The sequence below is a fragment of the Myripristis murdjan genome, chromosome 20 (genome assembly GCF_902150065.1).
Source record: "Myripristis murdjan chromosome 20, fMyrMur1.1, whole genome shotgun sequence".
Classification (NCBI taxonomy): Eukaryota; Metazoa; Chordata; class Actinopteri; order Holocentriformes; family Holocentridae; genus Myripristis; species Myripristis murdjan.
The window spans coordinates 14,780,060-14,801,859 of NC_043999.1; the positions used below are offsets into that span (position 1 = coordinate 14,780,060).

At 42.7% G+C, this 21,800-nt stretch overlaps 2 protein-coding genes across 10 annotated transcripts in view; one reads left to right on the forward strand and one right to left on the reverse strand.

Moving 5' to 3' along the window:
- Positions 1 to 5,692, forward strand: part of sulf1 (sulfatase 1) — a 95,416-nt gene extending 89,724 nt beyond the window's left edge. For 6 of the 8 annotated variants that reach the window (XM_030078954.1, XM_030078951.1, XM_030078952.1 and 3 more), the window contains one exon: positions 3,190 to 5,692. In XM_030078954.1, coding sequence (XP_029934814.1) covers positions 3,190 to 4,148 — 959 coding nt within the window. In that variant the 3' untranslated portion in view covers positions 4,149 to 5,692. Of the gene's footprint in view, positions 1 to 1,435; positions 1,470 to 2,272; positions 2,324 to 3,189 lie in introns of all 8 variants that reach the window. The other 2 variants (XM_030078956.1, XM_030078957.1) reach the window with 2 other exon arrangements.
- Positions 5,693 to 7,343: 1,651 nt separating this feature from the next.
- The window catches only part of slco5a1 (solute carrier organic anion transporter family member 5A1), a 47,100-nt gene continuing 32,643 nt past the window's right edge, over positions 7,344 to 21,800 (reverse strand). For both annotated transcript variants that reach the window (XM_030078958.1, XM_030078959.1), the window contains 5 exons: positions 19,341 to 19,539; positions 14,671 to 14,830; positions 13,344 to 13,585; positions 12,911 to 12,975; positions 7,344 to 10,419 (listed from right to left, as the gene is read on the reverse strand). In XM_030078958.1, the coding sequence (XP_029934818.1) occupies positions 9,962 to 10,419; positions 12,911 to 12,975; positions 13,344 to 13,585; positions 14,671 to 14,830; positions 19,341 to 19,539 (1,124 nt within the window). In that variant the 3' untranslated portion in view covers positions 7,344 to 9,961. The remainder of the gene's footprint in view (positions 10,420 to 12,910; positions 12,976 to 13,343; positions 13,586 to 14,670; positions 14,831 to 19,340; positions 19,540 to 21,800) is intronic.

A 21,800-nucleotide genomic window follows, 5' to 3' on the forward strand; every position in this document is an offset into this window, starting at 1 on the left:
TAGTAGTAATATTATAGGTATATAGTCATATTGGCAGTGTGATGCTTGCTCATGGTAATAATGATGTTATTTCACTCTAGTCCTCTGCTGTGTTTTGAATCTGTTCCAGTCTCAGTGGTGCCTGTGTTTATTTATCTGCATGCTGCATGTGAATGGGGATGATCCACTCTGTGATGTATGTCAAACTTTAAGGTGAAGGTCAAGGAATCGTCACTGAGACCTGTATGTGTCCTTTTGTTTGTTTGATGTTTCCTTGATGATGACACACACACACACACACACACACACACATGCAGACACTTTCTTTTTCAGCCCTCATCCCAGCACCCTCTGCTTTCCTGGGACCTGGTGCCTGCCTGCAATACGCACAGTGTATATATACTGTATTATAAATTGAATTGTGCTCCAGACATTAGGTTTCCACATATTTTCTCATAAAGTTCAACTATAGGGCTATTGTACAGTTGAAACACACTTAGTTACAATTGTGTGTCCTGGCCTTTTGCCCCCTTGTGACTCATTGAGTGTTAGTGATATTATTTGGAGGATGCTGTCATCATGGCAATTGAGGCTGTCATTTTACATGAGCCTGTCAAGCATCACTCCTCTAAGCAGCCACATTCTACTTTACCGCCACCACAGCGTCCAAGCGTCTTCAAGAGCAGACACCCCAGCAACATTGGTGGTTAATAAGTAATGCTTACATGACCTAAGCCCATAAGGCTGAGCTGTAGTGTTTGTGTGTGGCATGAACTGGCTGCGCTGTTTATGTCCTGAAGATAAAAACTCCATGTCTGTAATTACTAGCTGGAGAGTAGAGCACTGAACTGGCCAAGCTGCTCTTAGAAACTGGTTGTATTTCAATGCTGGCATGCTGGAGTTGTCAAAACCATGCCAGCACAAGTCACATAGCAGCCTGAAATCTCTTACTTGCACTGGCTGCCTGTGCCTGGGTACAATGCCAGCTCCTTGAACCAATGAAACTGCTATTGTGGTTATACCAAGCAGTGTTTTTGTTGGAAAAAATATTATATTAAAACTTAACTATTGGACGAATTGGATCCAGCAATTACTTGCATCTATTTGTGGAGTGAGACTTTACCATTATCACCTTACTGGATAACCTTGTGTATTTTGCCTTGAAGGGAAAGCCCCTGTTGAACTTTCCACCACTTCAACCACTCCGTTCTGACCAATCCTCATTTCTCCATCCAACCCCACAGTTTCCTCCTTACCTTCCTCCACCACCATCCATATCCCCAGAAATTCCCCCTCCTTGCATCCTTCGTCCCTTTCCCCTTCTTGTCATCCAATAATTACATTTTTCCCTAGGGCAGCTGTGCATGAAGAAAACTTCAATGTGAATGAATCATTTCCCCCTCCCTACATCTCCTTGATTCAAAGCACTAACAATTGCTTTTATTTTTCTGATCAGGAGGTAAAGATGGAGGAAGCTATGAGCCACACAGGTATCCACAATTTTTGTTTCTTTTCAGTGGCTTTTCTTTAACACCTGCATGGACCAAACTGCCTCATTCCCACTAATATCCATCCATGGAGTGCCGGCACTTGATCTGTGGCTGCATGTTGGGGACACGCTAACAAATCATAACCTCAGACCTTTTTATATATTTTTTTTTAATGTAAATTAGCAGCTTCCTTTGTTGTCACACTTGTGGGCACCATCTATGCACCTTTACCTGCTGCCTTATGTCAGTCTGCAGATGTTTCAGGCTACTTGAACATGCGCTCATATCAGACAGTTTATTTGTGCTGTAACTCACTCTCTGCTTCATGTTTTCATACCTTTGCTTGAGAGTGCAAATGGCGCTTTTATAAAAAAAAAATTGTATTGCTCAAGTTGTGATCTACACACAAAGTTGGCCTTTTCTGGTTGTTTTGGCCATTTTAAGGATAGCATGGCTGAATTTTTAAAAAAGAAGGAAAATCCATAAGAAGAGGTGCTGAAAATGCGCTTTTTACCTGAGACCCAGCTAAACATCAAGTGCACGCGAATGCAAATGCATGACACTGTATCATCTCCCTCATGCATCTCATTCTACATGGTAGCTTTAACATCATCCTCCATGCTGGCCATATCCACAAATCAACAGTCATCACCGTACGATGTTACGTGGCATTCAGAATGACCTGCATTTTTGCTCATGGCATTAGCTAGTGGTAGAGTGGACACTTGAGTTGCTGTGACCTCTCTGTCCCCCCCGCTGACCTCTTCCCTTTTGACCTCTTGTTTCTGGCACCTGCTTACCAGGCAACAGCAGCATCGAAAGTGGTCAAAGAGGAGACCAAGCCTCTCCTTCCTGTGAGTCTCTAAGCCTATCCCAAACCATCTCCATTCTCTTTATTTACAGTTGACGCATTCACTCCACACCAGAGCTTGAAATAGTTGCACTAGTCACCAGAAAGCTGATCCCACAAGGAAAGCCAACCAATACAGGCATCCATATTTTCTCTCTCTTTTTATTTTTTTTTTAAATCGTGGTCAAGTCAGAGTATCTTTCTGTCTTTTCTGAATTGGCTGTAAATTTAGACATGAAACCGAGCCCAAATCGTGCACTGCCTTTGTTTGATATGCCTCTTTCTTAATAGTATTTTGTATACATTCATCTTTTTTATTTCTTGGGGTACACCACTCAGCAGCAGGCTCATTTTCTTATTATTATTTCACAGAAGTTGATTGCCTTTTTTCCTTCCTTACTGTTGTTTAATTCCTTGATTTCAGGTTGCTTGGGTGTTTATTTCAATCCAGCCCAGGCCCATCCTCACTTATGCCATTTTGCTGTGAAGCATAGCCAATATGTTTATCAGTTTATCATGATGAAGCATCACAAAATGTTTTTTCATTCTATCTTTCCAACATGATTTTATGCAGCATGTGTTTGCACTACTCTTGGCTTCAGCATAGTGTCAACGCTGTGTTTATCTAGTAATGCTGCTTTTAAGTGTGTGAGTGCATTTCTGTGTGTGTGTGTGTGTGTTAGTGTGGGTGGGTGTGCACGTATGTGTATGTTTTGCGGGGGCCACTAACCCCATGGACCTGGCTGCTGTAGTGAGAGCCAGAAGCTGGGCATGACTGCATGTTGTCTGAACAAATGTGAAAAAATAGCTCTGTGTGCTTCACTGTAAACAATCCCAGAGCCTGACAGTCTCTGTCTCTCTTTCTTCAAGCACACAGCCAATATGGGACGGACGACAAGGTTAAACTACCTAACTTGACAGAGGAGGAGGTGGACTGGCAGGGACTGGAGGATCTGTACAGCATCAACGAAAGCCTATACGAATGTAGGCCTGACTACAGCCCCAGCCCGGACGACTGGGCCAACTTCCAGAAGGATGTAGATAATATGTTTGCACTGCGACACGTTTTTAAGAAATTCAACCAAACCCATAAGCTTGACGACTCCTCCCTGCCAGAGCTGGGCTCCGGGGCCGGGGGCCTTGAAGAGGGCAGTGGAAGAGAGTTGGCCCCAACCAGGGACGTCTGGCCCAGCCTGGTCACGGAGGCTCACCTCACCACCCCCGCTCCCACCAGAACACCGTCACCAGTACCCACACCCAGGCCCACAGCGCAGAGGAAACTGGAATCTGTTGTGAACGACCTTCCCGAGAGGCCTGCAGACAGAGCCGTGGTGTCTGTGATGTCACCGTCATCGGCGGTGATATCCTCATCAGTTCCGAGGAGGGGCGTGCCCACTGTCCGCAGTGACATGTGGGCCCAGCAGCTGGAGGAGATGGACGGAGAAGGACAGGTGTTTAGTGGGAATGGACTGACGGAGCTGGAGACGCAACACGACCTCCTGCTGCGCACTCACAACAGCCTGCAAGGCCAGCTGGAGCCTGGCCTGGGCCACCGAGAGACAGCTGGCCCCGAGCAGAGCCCGGGGCTGGGCCTGGAACCTGAGGAAGAGGAGGACATATTCCAGGCCCAAGGCTACCTCCCTTTCTCCCCACAGACACTGAGGCCCAAGGTGCAGGCCAGCACCACCGGGAGCCCCCCCACCCTGCACACTGGCACCCCCCAGAGTGTACGTGTGGCACTACAGGTGCCACCTCGACAGGCGCTGCCCCTCACCCTGGACTATGAGGGCAGCGGCTCCCTGTCCCAGCCCTCCAATCAGACCCTCTGAGGCAGACGCATGTGCTGCTGGTTGTCACAGAGACACAGTGACTGGGAGATGAGCTCACCAACGGCGGGTGACATTGCCTCAGTCAAGAGTCAGAGCTGTATTATGAGTATTAAAGTTAATGTTTATTTTTTTACAAGTGCTTCCATTTATTAGTAAACAGTGTTATGTTTTTTTTTTTTTTTCCAAATATATATTTACAAAAGAAAAAGCCTTAACGCAGCTAAACTTGAGTATTGGAATTAAATATGTTTAATTCCAAATGGATAACACCATTGATGTTTTTAATATATATTTTTTATGAAAAACTGATTATTAGAGTGGTGAAACCATTTCAGCGTCTGAATGGATAGTCAGCATAGCCACCTTTTAGGTACGCTGCAGTCTTGGAACAGACTAGTCATCCTACCCAATCACAGTGCACTCCATCATCAAAAGTAACCACTCATGAATTAGATATCGGCAACATTTTGACCCCAAATGCACTTTTTGAACATTTCTACAAAATGACTGACCTTCCACAGTTTGTGGCTTTGAAAAATGTGTCCACTGTGAAATCAGATTTTATGAAATGATTATTTCTATTGACTGCTTTCTAAAACTAAGATGAAAACTGGATTGTCACTTCTGAAAAAGTTACAAAATGGACATAGATTATGCAATGACTACATCATGAATATCTTGTGCAACAATTATTCACATTTTCACATGGTTCTGTTTATTGTAGTTAAACTTGAAATCCTCAACCTCCTCGGATTACCAGACGGGTGAAATTTATCACATATAGCAATATGAAAACCAGTTTAGACAATCATGGGAAAGTCTGTGATAGTAACTTTATGATACTTTTAAGATTGACTGACAGCCTTGGAATGACCCAGCTGCAGCAAACACAACCTGTCTGGTACTTTGAGCAGGTGGGAAAATGGCACAGGTTTTTTTTTTTTTTTTTTTGCAAACATTTGTCTCTTTAGTCACACCACTGCACCTGCTCTTGCTCTGCAGAACTGCACGTGTCACTGCTCACGTTTATTTTAACAAAGATTTATTGCTCATTCCAAGCAAAAGCTTACACAATCACGGGGGGTGAGAAAACATTTGTTCATTGTGTAACTTTTTTTTTTGAAATGTCACCAATTAATCTTGTGCTGTATGTTGTAGTGCTTTGATAATCGAGAATTTAGTGTTGCACATGGCCAATTCACTTTGAATGTAATCGTATAGTCCCATAAAACTGGTTATGACAGTACACTGTTACAGCTTTGTCTGACAGTATAGTCAATATATACACAGCAGGCACGGCCTCAAATTAAATACTCCAAGGTCATTGATTTAAGACATCCTGTTCAAGTACGCTAATCTGCCAGTGGGTTTTCTCTGTTACTGGGTGGCACTTCTCGGTGCCACTCAGTAGCAACACAGATGTTCCCTCTCTGAAACTCGGTACTGTTATTTTCTTTCTTGACAATGTGTGTATGAGTATTAAAACAACTCTGGTTTCAGGAAAGCCATGAAGCTGTTAAGAAATAAACCCTTCCAACCTTCATGGTGATGTTTCAGCATTATTTTTACCTGCTTTGTGACAAATGAATTTACTGTTTTATCTTTCAACCCTACAATTAACACTGAACACAAACATGTCCTGGCAATCAAACCCAAAGCAGATTTTTTTTTCAGTTTTTAATGACAAATATCAAGTATTCAAGGCATTTGTAAACCAAGTGTTCACAAACATCGATTAGACTCCTGCTCCTGAGGAACATAAAGCAAGAAGAGCTCAACTTTCAGAATACAGCTTCAGTCCATGAAATTAATTCACCTTCAGTTCAAATACTGATGGAAAGAAAACAGTAAAGCAAATCTACAGTCCACCTGAAGTCATCTGTATCAGAAAAGTAATCCAGGCATTTGAGTAGCAGGACAGTCAATCCCAGCTAGAAAGAGTACAGTACAGGGGAGGATGAGGGCCACAGCAGGTGCCGATACATACAAACACATCAAGCCCTGCTCTCGTGTGTCGTGTTCAGTGAGCGACTCACCCCTCACTGTCCCATCGTCTGTGTGGAGCTCCTGGCTGATTCTCTACCCTTCCCTGCCAAGCGTGCACATGTCCGCTTCACTTCACCTCAGTGTTGGGGGAGAGACGCTGGTGAGTGCATTGGTTCTTTATCTGAAGTTACACACTAATTAATTAAAGCAGGTTGTGAAACACAGAGTGTCTCCAACCCTTCGCTGTTCCTAAATCACTGCAAACTGGGGGAATAATGATTCATTCATTTCATTGATTATATTTTCTGCCAGTTCAACTGAATCAATCTGCTAAAAGAAATAACAGAGAATAAATCAGACTTTAGCCTGAACTGAAATTAATCAATTCATTAATGATCCTTATAAAAGGAGGGGGAAAAAACTAAAACAAAATAGGCCTACAGACCTATCATGGTGATCTAAGAGAGTAATATTTATTGAAAATTTTTAGGGATCATTTTTATTTATTTTTAAAAAGAATGTTTAAGTAATGCTTTTGTCTATTTTTTTTTCACATTTAAGAAGAATAAGAATTTTTTTTAATAAAAGTATTGTAATTGAATCACTGATTCTAAAACAAACTCAAACTGTAATCTCAAATTGATCTATTCCTTAAAAAAATCTTAAATGCCGACTAGTGAATTGAATTGGTATTAAGCCAATGATTCATAACCCCACTGTAAATCATCACATTAAGTGGCATATTGCTTTCATAAACTGATAAAATGGCACAAAAGTATGAAAAGTGAATTCTGGAAGAACTATTAATATTTAAATTGACAGGTGTGAGTTTATCAGGGATTTTACATCAGTTTGAACGATGCAAGTCATCCTATTAGAACTGAGGACTGAACTGTGAGCTTCAGAGCAGCCGTGAGGTGAAGTGAGCAGACCAAAGTACTCACCAAGGATCAGTTCTGGTTTCCCAATCACATTAGCAGGAGAATGATCAATAACCCTAGATTGGCACTTCTTTTTCTGACAATATGATAAAACTGAGAAGGGTAGAAAATCAGGATAAATGGAGATAGGGGCATTCTGGGTAGCATAACAACAGTATTATCAATCAATCAAAATGTGTAATTTTCTTTACAGGAAAGGAAAAAAATACGCTGCAATAAAAACAACTCCCCCATCACAAGTCAACCCTTCCTATGTGAATACTGTTCAGGCACCGAGAAACAAATTCACTGTTGTCTCTGTTCTTTTTTTTTTTTTTTTTTTTTGTAGTTTTAAGTCTTATTTTTTGTTATCGACTACAATGTCATGGGTTAGTTCATAAATAGGCTTCTAACTATGTGTGAGCTCTATAATATGCTTCATTTGCTTTGTCAATATTTACATGATGATCACTTAGGAATATGTGATTTGAGGTACTAATTCACAATAATACTAAGATTAAAACCCATAATTTGGCATAAGTCACTGCAATTACCATTTGATAATCTTTACCTTGAAGTATACCATGAAACTTTGACAAAAATGTTAACTTTTGAAGTTTAATCACTGCACAAAATTCTTCATTTGTTCACAGATCTTTAGTTGATAAAATAATGTAATGCTGAATAGCTTCATGATTGGACTTATCTTAGGCTTGCAACGTCTAAGCTTTAAGTTTTGATTTACATACCCCAAAACTGGATTTTGTATCCATCTTGACACATACTGATATCTGTCAATTCAATTTGTGTCATGACATTTTTTTTTTTTTTTTTTTTAAGGAATGTAGTGCCAAATAAGCTGAGGAATAGTGGCACAAATTCGGACACCCCTGAGAAAGAAACACTACTGTTATATCTCAAAGGAAAAGAAATCTATTGGTGTTTGAAGGGGCAATATTGGGCCAAGACAAGATGAAATCCACGTACATAATGATTTTAGAATGAAGATTCAGTGAACATTCAGTGCTCATCCAAGTTGTTTCAACATACCTCTGTGTGGACACACAAATCTAATTTGTGCCACATAAAAATGGTGTGTGTGTGTGTGTGACTGCACCTCACAGCCAGTGGAAATGCTGTCTGATCGCCTTTCATCTCTTTTAAGGTGAAAAGACAAAGCCCCTGGAAACCTGGCCATGTTTTAGGAACCCCTAGTATTCTTTGTGGTAAAGTGGTAAATTCAGTGCAGTGATTAAGTTTAATAATTAACCTTCTAACCAAGAGTTTCACGTGTGACTTCACTACAGCAACATTCACTGGCCTCACGCAATCATCTCGCTGTCCACTAGAGGGCCCCAAACATCCATTCACTGAATAATCAAAACGACGTCAGATTACTCTTGTTGATAAAATGGGCTTCATTGTTTACATGCTTGCTGCACTACTTGTTAAAGCCTAGACTACTAGATAATTACTATGTACATCTGATGACCATTAGGATGGAGAAGCCATTACAATACAAAGCCAAAATGGTGCATCCTTTCACCTGCTGTTGATTGTTGTAATGAATTGGCTAAAATCATTTAACTCTCAAGAAACCTTGTGTTTTAAAAAGGGCCAGATTTGTTACATTACAGCAGTATTCAAACATTACAGTACTTGTCACATTTCTTAGATCTCCTTGGTAGCTCCTATTTCAAGTATGGCCGCATCTTTAGGACCTACAGTAGCTTCAGCACATGGTCAGAGATGAGATATCGTCTTTCTTTTCAACTATTCTTAAACTACTGATGCAGTGTGCTGAGACAGAGTTTTTTGTTTGCTGAAAAGATTGATTTTCTTCGAATACATAACACACTGTACCACTGGTGCTTGTCAGATGTAAGCTACATGGTTACCTTGCAAAGGCAACAAACATCTTCCTCCACTACAGAGCGCCGGGCACTGACTCAACATCGGTGACGACGGGTCAGAAAACACAAAAGCGGAGCAAAACCAAGCAGAATACTGTCACTCAACTGAGATGACAGTGATTGGCTTTTTGGGTAGCTAGCTTTTTAACCTGGTAGCTAGCTGTATACTGGACTGGCCAAGATAGCCTGAGAGGCACTGTTACAAAAAAAGGGAAAAGGGAGGTGAGAGGATAAAAAAATCCCTCTTTTGTCTGTTCAACTCTGAAGACACAAACAACACATCCGGTTTTTTACCAGAGGTTGACACTGACAAGTACGATGAGAGAAATGGCGGAACGGCTCATAATGTACAACAGGAAGGGGTGATATGTTCACACCTCTGACTCTGTATGGAACAACGGGAATAGCTGCTAATGACATTCAGTGAGCTGACTACAATGTGGTGGCATATTCTTCGTGTAAATGAGCAGGGGAATACAGGGGTACAGATAGGGAATACAGAGTGAGCTGTACAGTACTGAGAAGGAGGAGCTGTACACAGGATCTTGCATAGTACTGGTCGGTCAGTTGTGCTTTAGACGCAGTGTTGATGATGAGTCATCTCTCTATTCCCACCAGTCAGTACAGTGGAGATAATAATGCCCTGTCCCTTGTACAGTAGCACCATATGACGTCTCATTTACATTGTCCAAACCTTGAAATGGAGGTCTGACCTTCTGTGGATGCTGTGTGTGGCTGCAGCTGATGATATGCTCAGGATTTTAAAAAAACAGGTCCATTGGAGCATCTCTCAGTCTCCTATTATCACTGACAACCAGCCCTTTATGCGTTTTGGGCGTGCTTGTCAGTCTACTGGTGTCTCTGCCTGTCCGTCAGAGCTTCGGTGCACCGCCCTGGCATCTGATTGGTGTAAACCAGACACTGTGTGGTGCAGAAACAGAAGCAGGAAGGCACATGTCACTACGAACCCCAGAGGGAGGCTTTTGGCCTGGTCTCAGACGCGGGCAGAGCCTCTGTGGTGATGTGGCAAGAGGATGGGCGGGGTTATTGCTTTGAGGGCGTTGCCGGGGCAACTGAGGCTGCTATGGCCACGGTTAAGCAACAGGGCGGTGGGTGGGTCGGGCCGAGGCGGGATGAACACCGGGCAGGAGCGGGTGCGAGCGTGGCTCTTGTGGCCTCCGGCGTGGCATATGAGCTCGCTGACAGTGCCCAGAGGGGGAAGGTGCTGGCGCCAGCGTTCGGCTCGCTCCTCCTTGTGCTTGATGGAGTACCAGGTGAGGAAGATGAAGATGAAGCCGACGAACTTGAGGCTTGCAGCCAGGCCAAAGTAGACAAAGCGGAAGGAGGTGACGTCGTACTCCCAGCACGAGCCGTGCACACCGCAATCCTGCTGCCACAGCATGCAGGTGGTGTCGATGACAGCACCGAAGTAGATGGGTGTAGGGATGTAGGCTGGAGGGGAGAGAGGGAGAGAGGGAGAGAGAGAGAGAGAGAGGGACAGAGAGAGGGAGAGAGAGAGAGAGAGAGAGAGAGATTGTATCAGTCATGGTAAATACACTAAATGTGTTGTTGTCTGTAACTCATATACCGTACCACTTGGTGTCACCATTTCTACATTAAAAAATGTTTTCATATTGGCCCAGCCCTGTCAGCAATGCAAATCCAGAGGTTCTTCTTAGATTTGCAGGATAGTGAAGCTGCAGTAAACATCCTGACTGTACTCATGCTACTGTGTTTCTTAAGTTCATTATACACTCACTGGCCCCTTTATTAGGCACACCTGTTCAACTACTCGTTAACACAAATATCTAATCTGCCAATCAGATGGTAGCAACTCAATGCATTTAGGCATGTAGACATGGTCAAGACAATCTGCTGAAGTTCAAACTGAGCATCAAAATGGGAAAGACAGATGATTTAAGTGACTTTGAACGTGGCATGTTTGTTGGTGCCAGACGGGCTGGTCTGAATATTTCAGAAACCGCTGATCTACTGGGATTTTCATGCGCAACCATCTCCAGGGTTCACAGAGAATTGTCCGAAAAAGAAAAAAGATCCAGTGAGCGGCAGTCCTCGGGGCGAAAATGCCTTGTTGATGTCATGGGTCTCATGGGAATGGTCAGACTGTTTCGAGCTGATAAAAAGGCAACATACAGTAACTCAAACTGAAACGTTGAAGCAGAGGGGCTACAGCAGCAGGAGATCACACCGGATACCACTCCTGTCAGCTAAGAACAGGAAACTGAGGCTCCAATTCGTACAGACTCACCAAAATTAGACAACAGAAGATTGCTTGGGCTGATGAGTCTCAATTTCTGCTGCAATATTCTGTATCGCAGGTTCAGAATTGGCATCAATAACATGAAAGCATGCATCATCCTGCCTTATATCGATGGTTCAGGCTTGTGGTGGTGGTGTAATGGTATGAGGGGTATTTTCTTGGCACTCTTTGGACCCTTAGATCCAGCTGAGCACTGTTTGAACAACATAGCCTACCTGAGTATTGTTGCTGACTGTGTCCATCCCTGTATGACCACAGTGTAACCACCTTCTGATGGCTTCTTCCAGCAGGATAACGCGCCACGTCACAAAGCTCAAATCATCTAAAACTGGTTTCTTGGACATGACAGTGAGTTCACTGTACTCAAACGGCCTCCACAGTCACCAGATCTCAATCCAATAGAGCGCCTTCAGGATGTGGTGGGAGTGATTCACATCAAGGTTGTGCAGCCGACAGATCTGCAGCAACTGTGTGATGCCATCATGCCAATATGGACCAAAATCTCTGAGGAATGTTTCCAGCACCTTGTTGAGTCTGATTTAAGGCAGTTCTGGAGGCAAAGGGGGTCCAACCTGGTACTAGCAAGGTATACCTAATAAAGTGGCCAGTGAGTGTAAATCATCTGGATAAGATGTTTTGAGAGAGCGGACACAGACTTCCCCAAGAGGGCACCAAACTACCACAAGTTTCAGGGGAGGCTAGGAGACCGAGAAAGACAAATGTTTGAAGAACTCCTAATAAACTGATTTTTTTTTTTTTAGTATCAAGAGGAGACCCTGCAGTAGGATAACGTAATATCTCATTTATTTTGGGGGATAATTCTGGGAAATGTAGTCAGACATTCTAATGGATGCATTTGGCATCAGTCCCTTTTTCTGTATTTGTGTGCAGTTTGAATTTGTGTTGGAAAAACAATATTATGCTAGCTTACCTAAACTGTTAAATGCCTGTGGGATCAAGTGGCAGTTACATGATCCCAGAGACATCCAGCAATTGAGCTAAATTTGGGAGGGTGCCAAGTGCTTTTTGCTAGGCTTTGTCTGACGAGAAGGCCACAGCCTCACACTTCAAAAAAAAAAAAAAAAGTGAATTCATAACCACATTCTATAAGTGCATACATAAATCATACATAAATGCATACACTCCTACCGCTCACACACACACACACACACACACACACACATATTTCTTGGGAAACTTTATGAGAAATGTGACAGTAATATGTTTATAGCCATACCAAGAAGATCACAGGCATGTTAGGACACTGCTTACTAACCCCGAGGCTCGTCTACACCCAGCTCCACTAAAGTTCACAAGAAGCATGCCATACTGCTGCATTCCAGCCTCTCTCTTAAACTGTGGGATTGCAGCTAAGAGAAGATAAAGAACGAGAGGCAAGGAGAACAGGAACTGCGAGTACAGTCAGAGAAGTGGACGTGTGATTGGAAGCCCACACACTAGCTGGGGAAACCCAGACACTGAAAATGAAAGAGCGATGGTCGCCTCCCCTGTCAACAACCACTAATCCTCTATTTCTATGACTGAAGTGGATACAACGGATGAAATCGATAAGCAATCATAGTTTTTCATTCCAATACACCAAAGACAGAAAAAATGGGTGCCCCTTATTTGTACACTTTGTGTCCATGATCTGGAACTTACCTAGAGTTCGAAGCAAGACAAACTGCATCCCAAGAGCAAAAGGCCTCTCCTGTTCATCAACAGACCTGACAAAAGAGAAACACAGAACATGAAGGAGACAAATTCAATTTCTTTGTGTTCACTGCGCTCTTAAACTCAGAGATTAAAAACCTGGCAGATCCCAACAAGTGCAATAATTCCTAATGCACTCAACGAAATACAAAAAGACACAAAACATGCCAAATCTAGATCTATCCGTCAGGTCAGAGGACAGGAAAGTTGACAGCCATTTGAGCTGAAAGGATACAAACTGCTGTGAGAGAGCAGCCGCCAGCTGATAACCTGCTGTAATGGTAATCACCCCCCTGCATCCTGAGGGATAAGCCAGGAAAGGAGAGCCAGAGAGGATAATTAAACTTCTGTCTGACAGTGACTGGCAGAGAGGGTGGCGTACCTGAGTGTGACGATGATGGCAGAGGGCTGCGCACAGGCAGTGATGAGTGTGACGATGAAGAGGAAGATGAGGAAGGGGATAAGTGTGTTGCAGGTGCGGTCACACTTCCCAGACACAGCGTAACCGTTCTCGTTCAGGTAGGTTTTAACAATGACCAGCTGGAGCTGGTTGCCCTGGCCACCAGAGGACGGAGTGATGACCTGTCTGCTCTGCACACAGCCGCAGTCTGTGTAGTTCCTGATCTGTGAACACAAGCAGCGTGGGTCAGCACATGTTCAGGGACATGCATGAATATGTACAGTACACATGCACGCAACACACACCAAAATGATGACATGATACAATACAATAATACTTTGAATTGCCCAGAAATTTGCTTTGTCTCATGAGAGTGCCAACACATCACAATTACACAAAATCACATATTTATAAATGCATACATCCTCTGTCACCCTCTCTCACAAGCTCACACACAAATACAGACACCAGTGTTAATCGTCACAAAAATGAATACTGAAATGCTTATTGGTGAAGATTTTTTGGAATTTTAGAAATAAAGACAATGCTGAGTAAATCTTTCCCAGGACGAAATTTGAACGTAACCTATTTCATTTTAGTGTTGATGAAAATATGGCAAAACTACACAATATCGAATAAAATAAACACCATCTTATTGAATGTTGCTACGCCCATTCTACTATATCATATTAATAATAATTGAATGTTTGAAGGTGTACTGATACAGGAGAAGTGCCTGGCTATTTAGGTTTATATAGATGTAGTACACTGTAATAATTGATTTAATTTAATGTTGCTGATTTTACACATACACACACATAGCATAGGGTGGTGCCAGAGGTGAGGTTCAGTCAGTCACTTATCTAACCAAAGAATTTCCTCTCCTCATTTTGTCACGATTTCCTGTAGGATTGTTGTGGAGCTTGAGACTTCCTGCCCAGTATTTACTTTGGGTGGTATGGGAGGAGAATGTGCACTTTATTACTGTTATGTCTGTCACTAAGGAACACACAATGGGTTCAAATACCATAATCATCATGCACAGCTCTACAAAATACGTTCATTTTTTAATCCACTGGACACATGCATGCCTACATAGAATAACTCTCTCTGAGACAGGAAGGTGGCGAGCAAAGAATGTTGTGTGATGGGGAAACAAAGACACTAAAAGTGGAGCCAGCATGGCTGTGTTGATATTCAGTCATTGTGCAAGCATGTGTGTGTTTTCTCATACCATGCATGCAGAGTTTGTGTGTGTGCGCCAGTGTGTCCATACAATGTGTACGTATGTGTCAGCGTCAACACCCACCCCGGTGCTGTCGTTGCCCACGGTGCTGCACCCGGCCAGACAGGGGTTGAAATAGGTGATGCCGTCAGAGCCGCAGACTGGAGCGTACTCGTGGATTCTGCAGCCACAGTTCACATTGCAACTGCCTGTCAGGTTCCTGTGGGTCATCGTCAGGGTCGGCCTACACACACAGACAGGGAAAAGGTGGGAGAAGTGGAGAGAGACTTATCACTTCCAGGCATCAGAACATGTTAAGTCAGAATAAACTCTAAGCATGGCAGAATGTATTTAGTTTTCACCACATTATTAATGATTTTCTTTCTTTTCCTTTTTTAAGAAGAGTGGTCAGACTATTTTGAGTGAATACCTTAATATTGATACTGTAGAGTTGATTTTTGACCCTTGACCAAAGGCGGGGGACTTAACCACTCCATTATCTCCGGACCTCTCAATGCACCACTGCATGCTTTACATTTATTTATGTGGATTAGTCTCTGCACAGCCTCTTTTGCAAGTGTGGCCTAACTGGGATGGCAACATCACATTAAGTTACAGATGTGACAAAACTGAGAACAACTTCAAAGTTCTGTGAATAAGACCACATTTCCCATAACCCCCCACCTTCTCCTGCCATGCTCCGACTGGAACAGGCTGCCACTCCAAGTCTCGGTTGTTCTCTTTAATTATACGATATTATGCCTCAAAATCAACGCTGGAATGCTAGACATGACATCCTTAATTAACTTCAATTTAGCCTTCGACCAGCTTGTAAAATTTGGGCATGATGATCGTGAGAAGAACAGAAAAGGGGGGGCGGTGAGGAAGTGAGACCTCCACTGGGTTGATAGGCACTGTGGGAACGGCTGCTCTAAGTCAAACAGGTCTGGTGCTCCGTCTAAACTGGGAGCAGTGAGGCGAGGGCTAGGTTTTCTCTGGGAAGCCTCGTGCTAAGCCCAGCGGAACAGCAAGGGACAAGCTCTAACACAACACAGCTCTGGGGTGGTGCTGGCACTAACACACACACACACACACACACACATGCGCACACACAGAGAAACCCACTGCAAACTACAAGGAGACAAAACCAATATTGATTCGATATTATGTGCTGAGGTGATGATCTGAGTCGGATCACAGTGGGTCAGATCTCAACCCAATGCCAAAATTCTGATTTTTCTTTTTCATGACAAGTGCTTCAAATATGACATTATTAGAACATAAAACCTCTGTGTATACCATTCCCTGAAAAACAGGATAAAATGGTTTATATTATTTTTATACCACCACTAAATCAGTGGGCCGTTATGTTCTACGAGACCATATGGTGATGCTCATCCTAGATCTCATAACGGATGTCACAGCAGTGGAGTTTGTTAGGTCAGCTCAGGTTAAGAGAGGCATTCGTTGGGCTTGTCCTGATATAACAGTGCCACATTCCAGGACAGTGTGTGTGTATGCAGGCACAAAAAAAAAAAATCGCATCTACCCCGCCGGAGTCCCAGACTCACTGCACTGACTGCACATGCACTTTCCCCAGACAAAGCCCCAACCCTCTTTGAACCCTCCAGATGTTGCGCCGCTCGACACAGCCTGCATTGCATAAAAACCCAAACCGGGAGCCAAAAGACAGAGTGGCTTAATCTGGTTTAGCACTGCAGAATAATGAACACTGTGAATGAATGACAGCCATTCTGGCATTAGACAGAGGAATAAAGAGGAGTCAGTGCTGGGGCAAAAGATCACCAAGGAATCAAAGTTTATGAAAAACACAGATTTTCTGTGTCATGACAGAGAACGGGTGTCATGCAGTCATCGTGGGTGAGTTTTTCTAAGGGAAATGGAGGTCAAACAAAACTATATTGGCTTATATTCACATGTTTTCAATAGCTGAATGCATTGCAGGGGCTGTGCAGCATTTAATTACACATGCTAGACCAACTTCAAAAATGCCCAAAACACCTTATCTATTTTATTAGTTTTGCTAAAGAACAGCCAAATCCTCTCTTTATCACTTGTTGTGTGGAAATCCTGCCTGATACCACTGTCTGTGTTATTAAAACAGAACCACTGTTCAGACTGAAAATGCAGCTGAAGAGTAATATTTGCAAGATAGTCATTAGCCTGTCGGTGGGGGAGAGCCACATCTAGACTCAGCAGCACAAAGGGTGGGCTCAGGCTCAACATTCCTCATGTGGGTGCTACAAGAGACTAGTGACCAGTCCTGTTCATAATGAAGAGATCCCAAGGCTCACAGGATCCTGCTGAACCCTATCCAAACACTGACTTAAACAAAGACTGTGCACATTAATAGGTCAAGTGTGAGACTTAAAGGAGCACTTTGACTGTTTGGCAAATAATCTATTACTGCTGTGCAAAGAGAGAACTGGTGGCACTTTCCCCTTTGTACGTTTGGCGTTTAGCGTGCTGTGGTGAATGTCAGAGTGCTTTTGAGATGATGAGCTTGCTGGGCAATGCTCGAAATACACACTGTCTGCTTAGGTGTTAGTATGCACCAAGTTTACCAAATTTATGCGCTAAAAAGTGCCCTCTTTTGCAAATTGTAGACATTAGCAAGCAGGACAGTCTCTGCAGTATTTCCATCAGGGGTGAACAATTAATATTACCGACAGCACAACATGAGTATGACTGAGCACAAAAACCAAATCGCAAGAGCTGCAATTTTTGAAAAACAAAATGAGTTTGACAAAATAGCATTATAAATGAAGTATAATGGTGATAAAGCAATGCCCTGGCCTATAAATCACATTCTCCAGTGGTAAGAAAACATGTTTGATTGGTATAGATGAGAAAGAAAAAAAAAAATCACATCATCATTAATTTAATAGTTGTAGTGAATAGATAATTAGGATGCAAAAAAACATACTTCCCACTGAAATCCTTTATTATATTAAAATCATCACAACATGATTTTTTTTTGCCATACAGTTCAGTGCTAATTTTTATAATATACCATTACATCCTGGCACTGGACAATTTTCCACAAGCCCGGGGTTGTGCAACACTCATTTTGCCGGCTGGTAAAATTTCAACTTCTGATTATTATTGCCTGTCAGTCAGTCAACACTGTGAAAATGAATCGGTTTACCTCATTTTCACATGTAAATTCCCTATGTGACTTGATTACTCATGACTATATGCTTAAATGCTTTGAGCCAATGACTCATTGTGCTGGGGGGCTGGTTTCTCTGATTGCACAATGGGTACAACAGTAAGCAGCAATAGAATGAAGAGAATATGAATAATGTATTGAGGGTGTAATATGTGTGTAATCATTTTGCAGGGTCTCAGTGTGTGTCACACCTCTTGCATCATCCAAGGTCATGCCATACTTGGTATGTGAGTGGGTGTGTTCGTAAATGTGTGCACCAGCAGACTTCCTTGCCGTATTTCTGTCTGTAGCAGTGACACATTGAATGACTGTTAACTGTGCAGCCGCGCTGGTGATGTGGTGTTGAGCAGCAGCTTCAGAAATAGAGGTGGCAGGGTGATTCATCCGAGCCACAAGAGCAGATGCCAGTGTTGCTAATTAATCATTCACACTCCACAACAACGCCAGAACGGATGATGGTGATGGAGACAGTGACAGCACTCCAGACCCAAGCCTCCTCTGTGTGTGTATCCAGATACTAACTTGTATCCTGACTACGGTCATAATTGGGATAAAATGTTTGTGTGCATCTGTGTATCCTGTTCAAAAGTATTCCTGTGCTCATGAATCTATATGATACCATGGAAACAAGGCTTATAAAGCAAAATTAAGCCTATGCAGGTTTTTGATATTGGAATATAATGTTTACATGTCCTAACTAAAGCTCCTGAGTATCCCACATAATAGTGGAAGATAAATGGTAAGTATTCTGCTGCACTCTTGCTCTACCCATAAAAAGAAGTTGCCGGAAAAATCTTGCAAGGCCAATACTGGGCAGACGCAGAATGGGGTACAATTTCTGGCAACTGTTACTTTTGTAATTTCATTGATATACACGGCCTTCAGTACACTTGCAAGGTATCGCTAATAAAATAGCAATGCTGCTACCCTCACTTTGTGACATTTAAGCATTAATACAGTTGAGGTTGTGCTATGCAGATCAATCGCACTTGGCCTTTGGCTTCCTATCTACGACCACAGCATAGAATGACCTTGGCTGTATTATTGCTATTATTGCTATTATACCACAGTTTCACTATTAGCTCATTATCGCTGTATGCTTATCTGTAAAGAAAATGATTACGCAAAGAAAATGAGCGCAGTCTAAATACCTGTTAGTGCATATCAGCTGCTAAAGGTTGACAGGCCAACCACTACCTTGAATCAGCTTAATTGTAATATGGAAGGTAAACAAGGTGGAGTGATACAAAAATGCAGTTGGAATGCCAATACCGGGAGATGTTGGCCCTCATCACACTGCATCGCAGCCAATCAAAATTTGAGATTGGAACCGACTGTGGTATAATGCAATTCATTTTCATCAATTCCTCAGTGCTGACAGACAAAAATATTAATCTTGAGATGGCAATCTTTCACAGATTAACAAATATAGAAATTCGAAGCATAAGAACGATATAAATTGGATAGGAAAGTAACCTACCGGTATAATTTTATCCCCACTTAAATAAGTGGGGGGAAAGTTTAAGTTCATTCTATAATCATATCTATGGTGTGTCCTTACCCAGTAGTGTAAGGTATATTGATGCCTCCCAGGTTGATGCTCTCACACCCCACTATGAAGAGAGTGGAAAAGCAAAGAAGAGACACTCCACTGCAGATCATGGCCAGCTTGGCTGATTCCCTGGCACCAAGCTTCAACTTTTTGATGATGTAGCCCCCCAGCACAATGCCCACCCCGGCACTGGGCACGATGATGACACCTGGGGCAGTGACAGAGAGAAAGAGAGGGATATTTGAAGAGGGAAAGGAAGAAATAGAGGTAGAGAGAAAGGAGGAGGGAGGCAACAGAAGAGAGTGAAAGAAAAGGAAGAATAGGTGAGAGATGAGCTCATTACAGACAGAAATTGATCAAACTATGACACTTAAACAGTTAACGCTGAATGAATTAATATTTAAATGCATGCTTAAAAGATGCAAGATAAGACCAGTGTCTAAAAATGAAACTCTCTATCATAACTATTTCAATAATGCTGATTAATATGAACATTTGGCTGTTAATGTGCCATGTTTTTATATGAAATTTTCCATGGTGTTTGCTTCAAAATGAAATGTCATCTTTATGCGACCTTGGTTAAACAAAGAGTAAATGACTTCAGTGTAGTCATATTTAGCCTGAGCAGGCTGGGCTGTGAGCTGCCAGTCAGTTTGGCAGAACACGTGCTCTTTGTCTACTGTAGCTGGTCTAATTGACAGCATGGATGAAGGCGAAACTGGCTGCTGGCAGGACGGACACGGTGCAAAGGGTCAGTGTGAAAATCCACTAGAGGAGTAAAGACCCAGAGAGGCTGCACATGCCTGTCCTCGAGCCCAGCTACAGGCGCTCTCGGCTGGGTAACGAGACAGCGAGATGAGGGAAGTGGGGGTGGAGGAGCTGGAGGGTGGCTGGAAGGATCAGCGGAGAGGAGTGATCCAAGTGCGTAGAGATGTCATGTCTGCTGTGTGTATGTGTGTGTGTGTGTGTGTGTGTGTGTGTGTGCGAGTGAGAGAGGGAGACTGGGAGAGAGCAAGAAAGTAGGAGAGAGAGAAAAAGCAAGAGAGCTAGGGAAGACAGTTACAGAAAGAAAGAGATGCCTCTGAGCAATGTTCCAGGGTATACTGCAAGTGTCCACCCACGCAAACACACACAAACACACACACACACACATATATATATATATATATATATATATATATATATATATATATATATATATATATATACACACACATACACACACTTCACATTTGCTGTGCCTTTTGGAGCTCTCCTCATTGAGGGCCGGGCAGCGGACAGCATCTGTAGCTTAATATCATCCTGTAAGTGCATGTGTTTCTGTGGTAAGAGCTCATGCTTTCCACAGGATTAAAACTCACACACATTCACAGCAGATATCATGTCACAGTGAAAGTAAACACACACACACACACACACACACACACACACACACACACACAGACAGAAACCCCGCCATGTCGGTTACTACATAAATGATTACACGTTTTATCCAGATTACTAGCTGGTCTTCTGGCATAAATACGTAGCAAACATGGTGATTTGAGAGAGTGTAAGTGAGTGTGTCTGTAGGTGTGTATGTGCATCTGCTGCTATGCGTGTCAGTGACATTATCTGTGGAATCTGACTGGAAAAAAAAGTCGTGACTGACAAACTCTTGCATGGCTTTTGTTACCAGCAGCTTGTACAGCAGAGACAGAGATGAAAAACACAGGGGACACAGAGGAAGAAGTGAGAGGAGAAGAAAACAACGGGAAGGGGATATCTAGAAAGGAAGAGTGCTTCTGATAATGGAGACACTGAAGTGAAGACAGACAGAGAGCAGCCGCGTAAGGAAAGTGCAGCTGAGGGAGGTGTGTGTGATGTGACGTGTTGTAGTGCTATTTCTGCTGCAACAGCTAATGAGCATGGAGCAGTGGCAGCTCTTTCACCTCGTCAGATACGGACCAAACAAGCAAGGTTCTTTCTTTATTATTAATTTTGGAGAGGTATTTGGTGCTAAGCAGTCACAGTTGAGGTGCAATTGCCCTGCACTTGCTGGAGACCATTTAGCATTCAGTGCAGTGTGTCCAGGTCTAAGATGTGTTTTTCTGCATGTAACACTCTTTTCACTTTTTGTTAAGCCATGGTGGCTCTTGCTGGTCAATCCGTTATTCTATTTGTTCAAACAAACCACTTCTGCTGTGATTAGAATTTTGAATCACAGCCTGAACACGATGGATCCAGTTAAGTTCAGACTTCAATCTCAACGTTTCCATTGGGCTGCGTGGGGCTCAGTTTTCCCTTCCCTTTTTTCTCCTTAAAAATAAGCCCTAGACCACAAAATGCATTCTATTATATCAAAATATAATATTCAATATCCATTTATTTATATTTATGAATTTTTATTTTTGTGGAGGGCTTGGGTTAGTTAAAGGTTTCACTGATGAAAAACTTAACAGTCATGCCATGGAGACGTTTTTTTTTTTT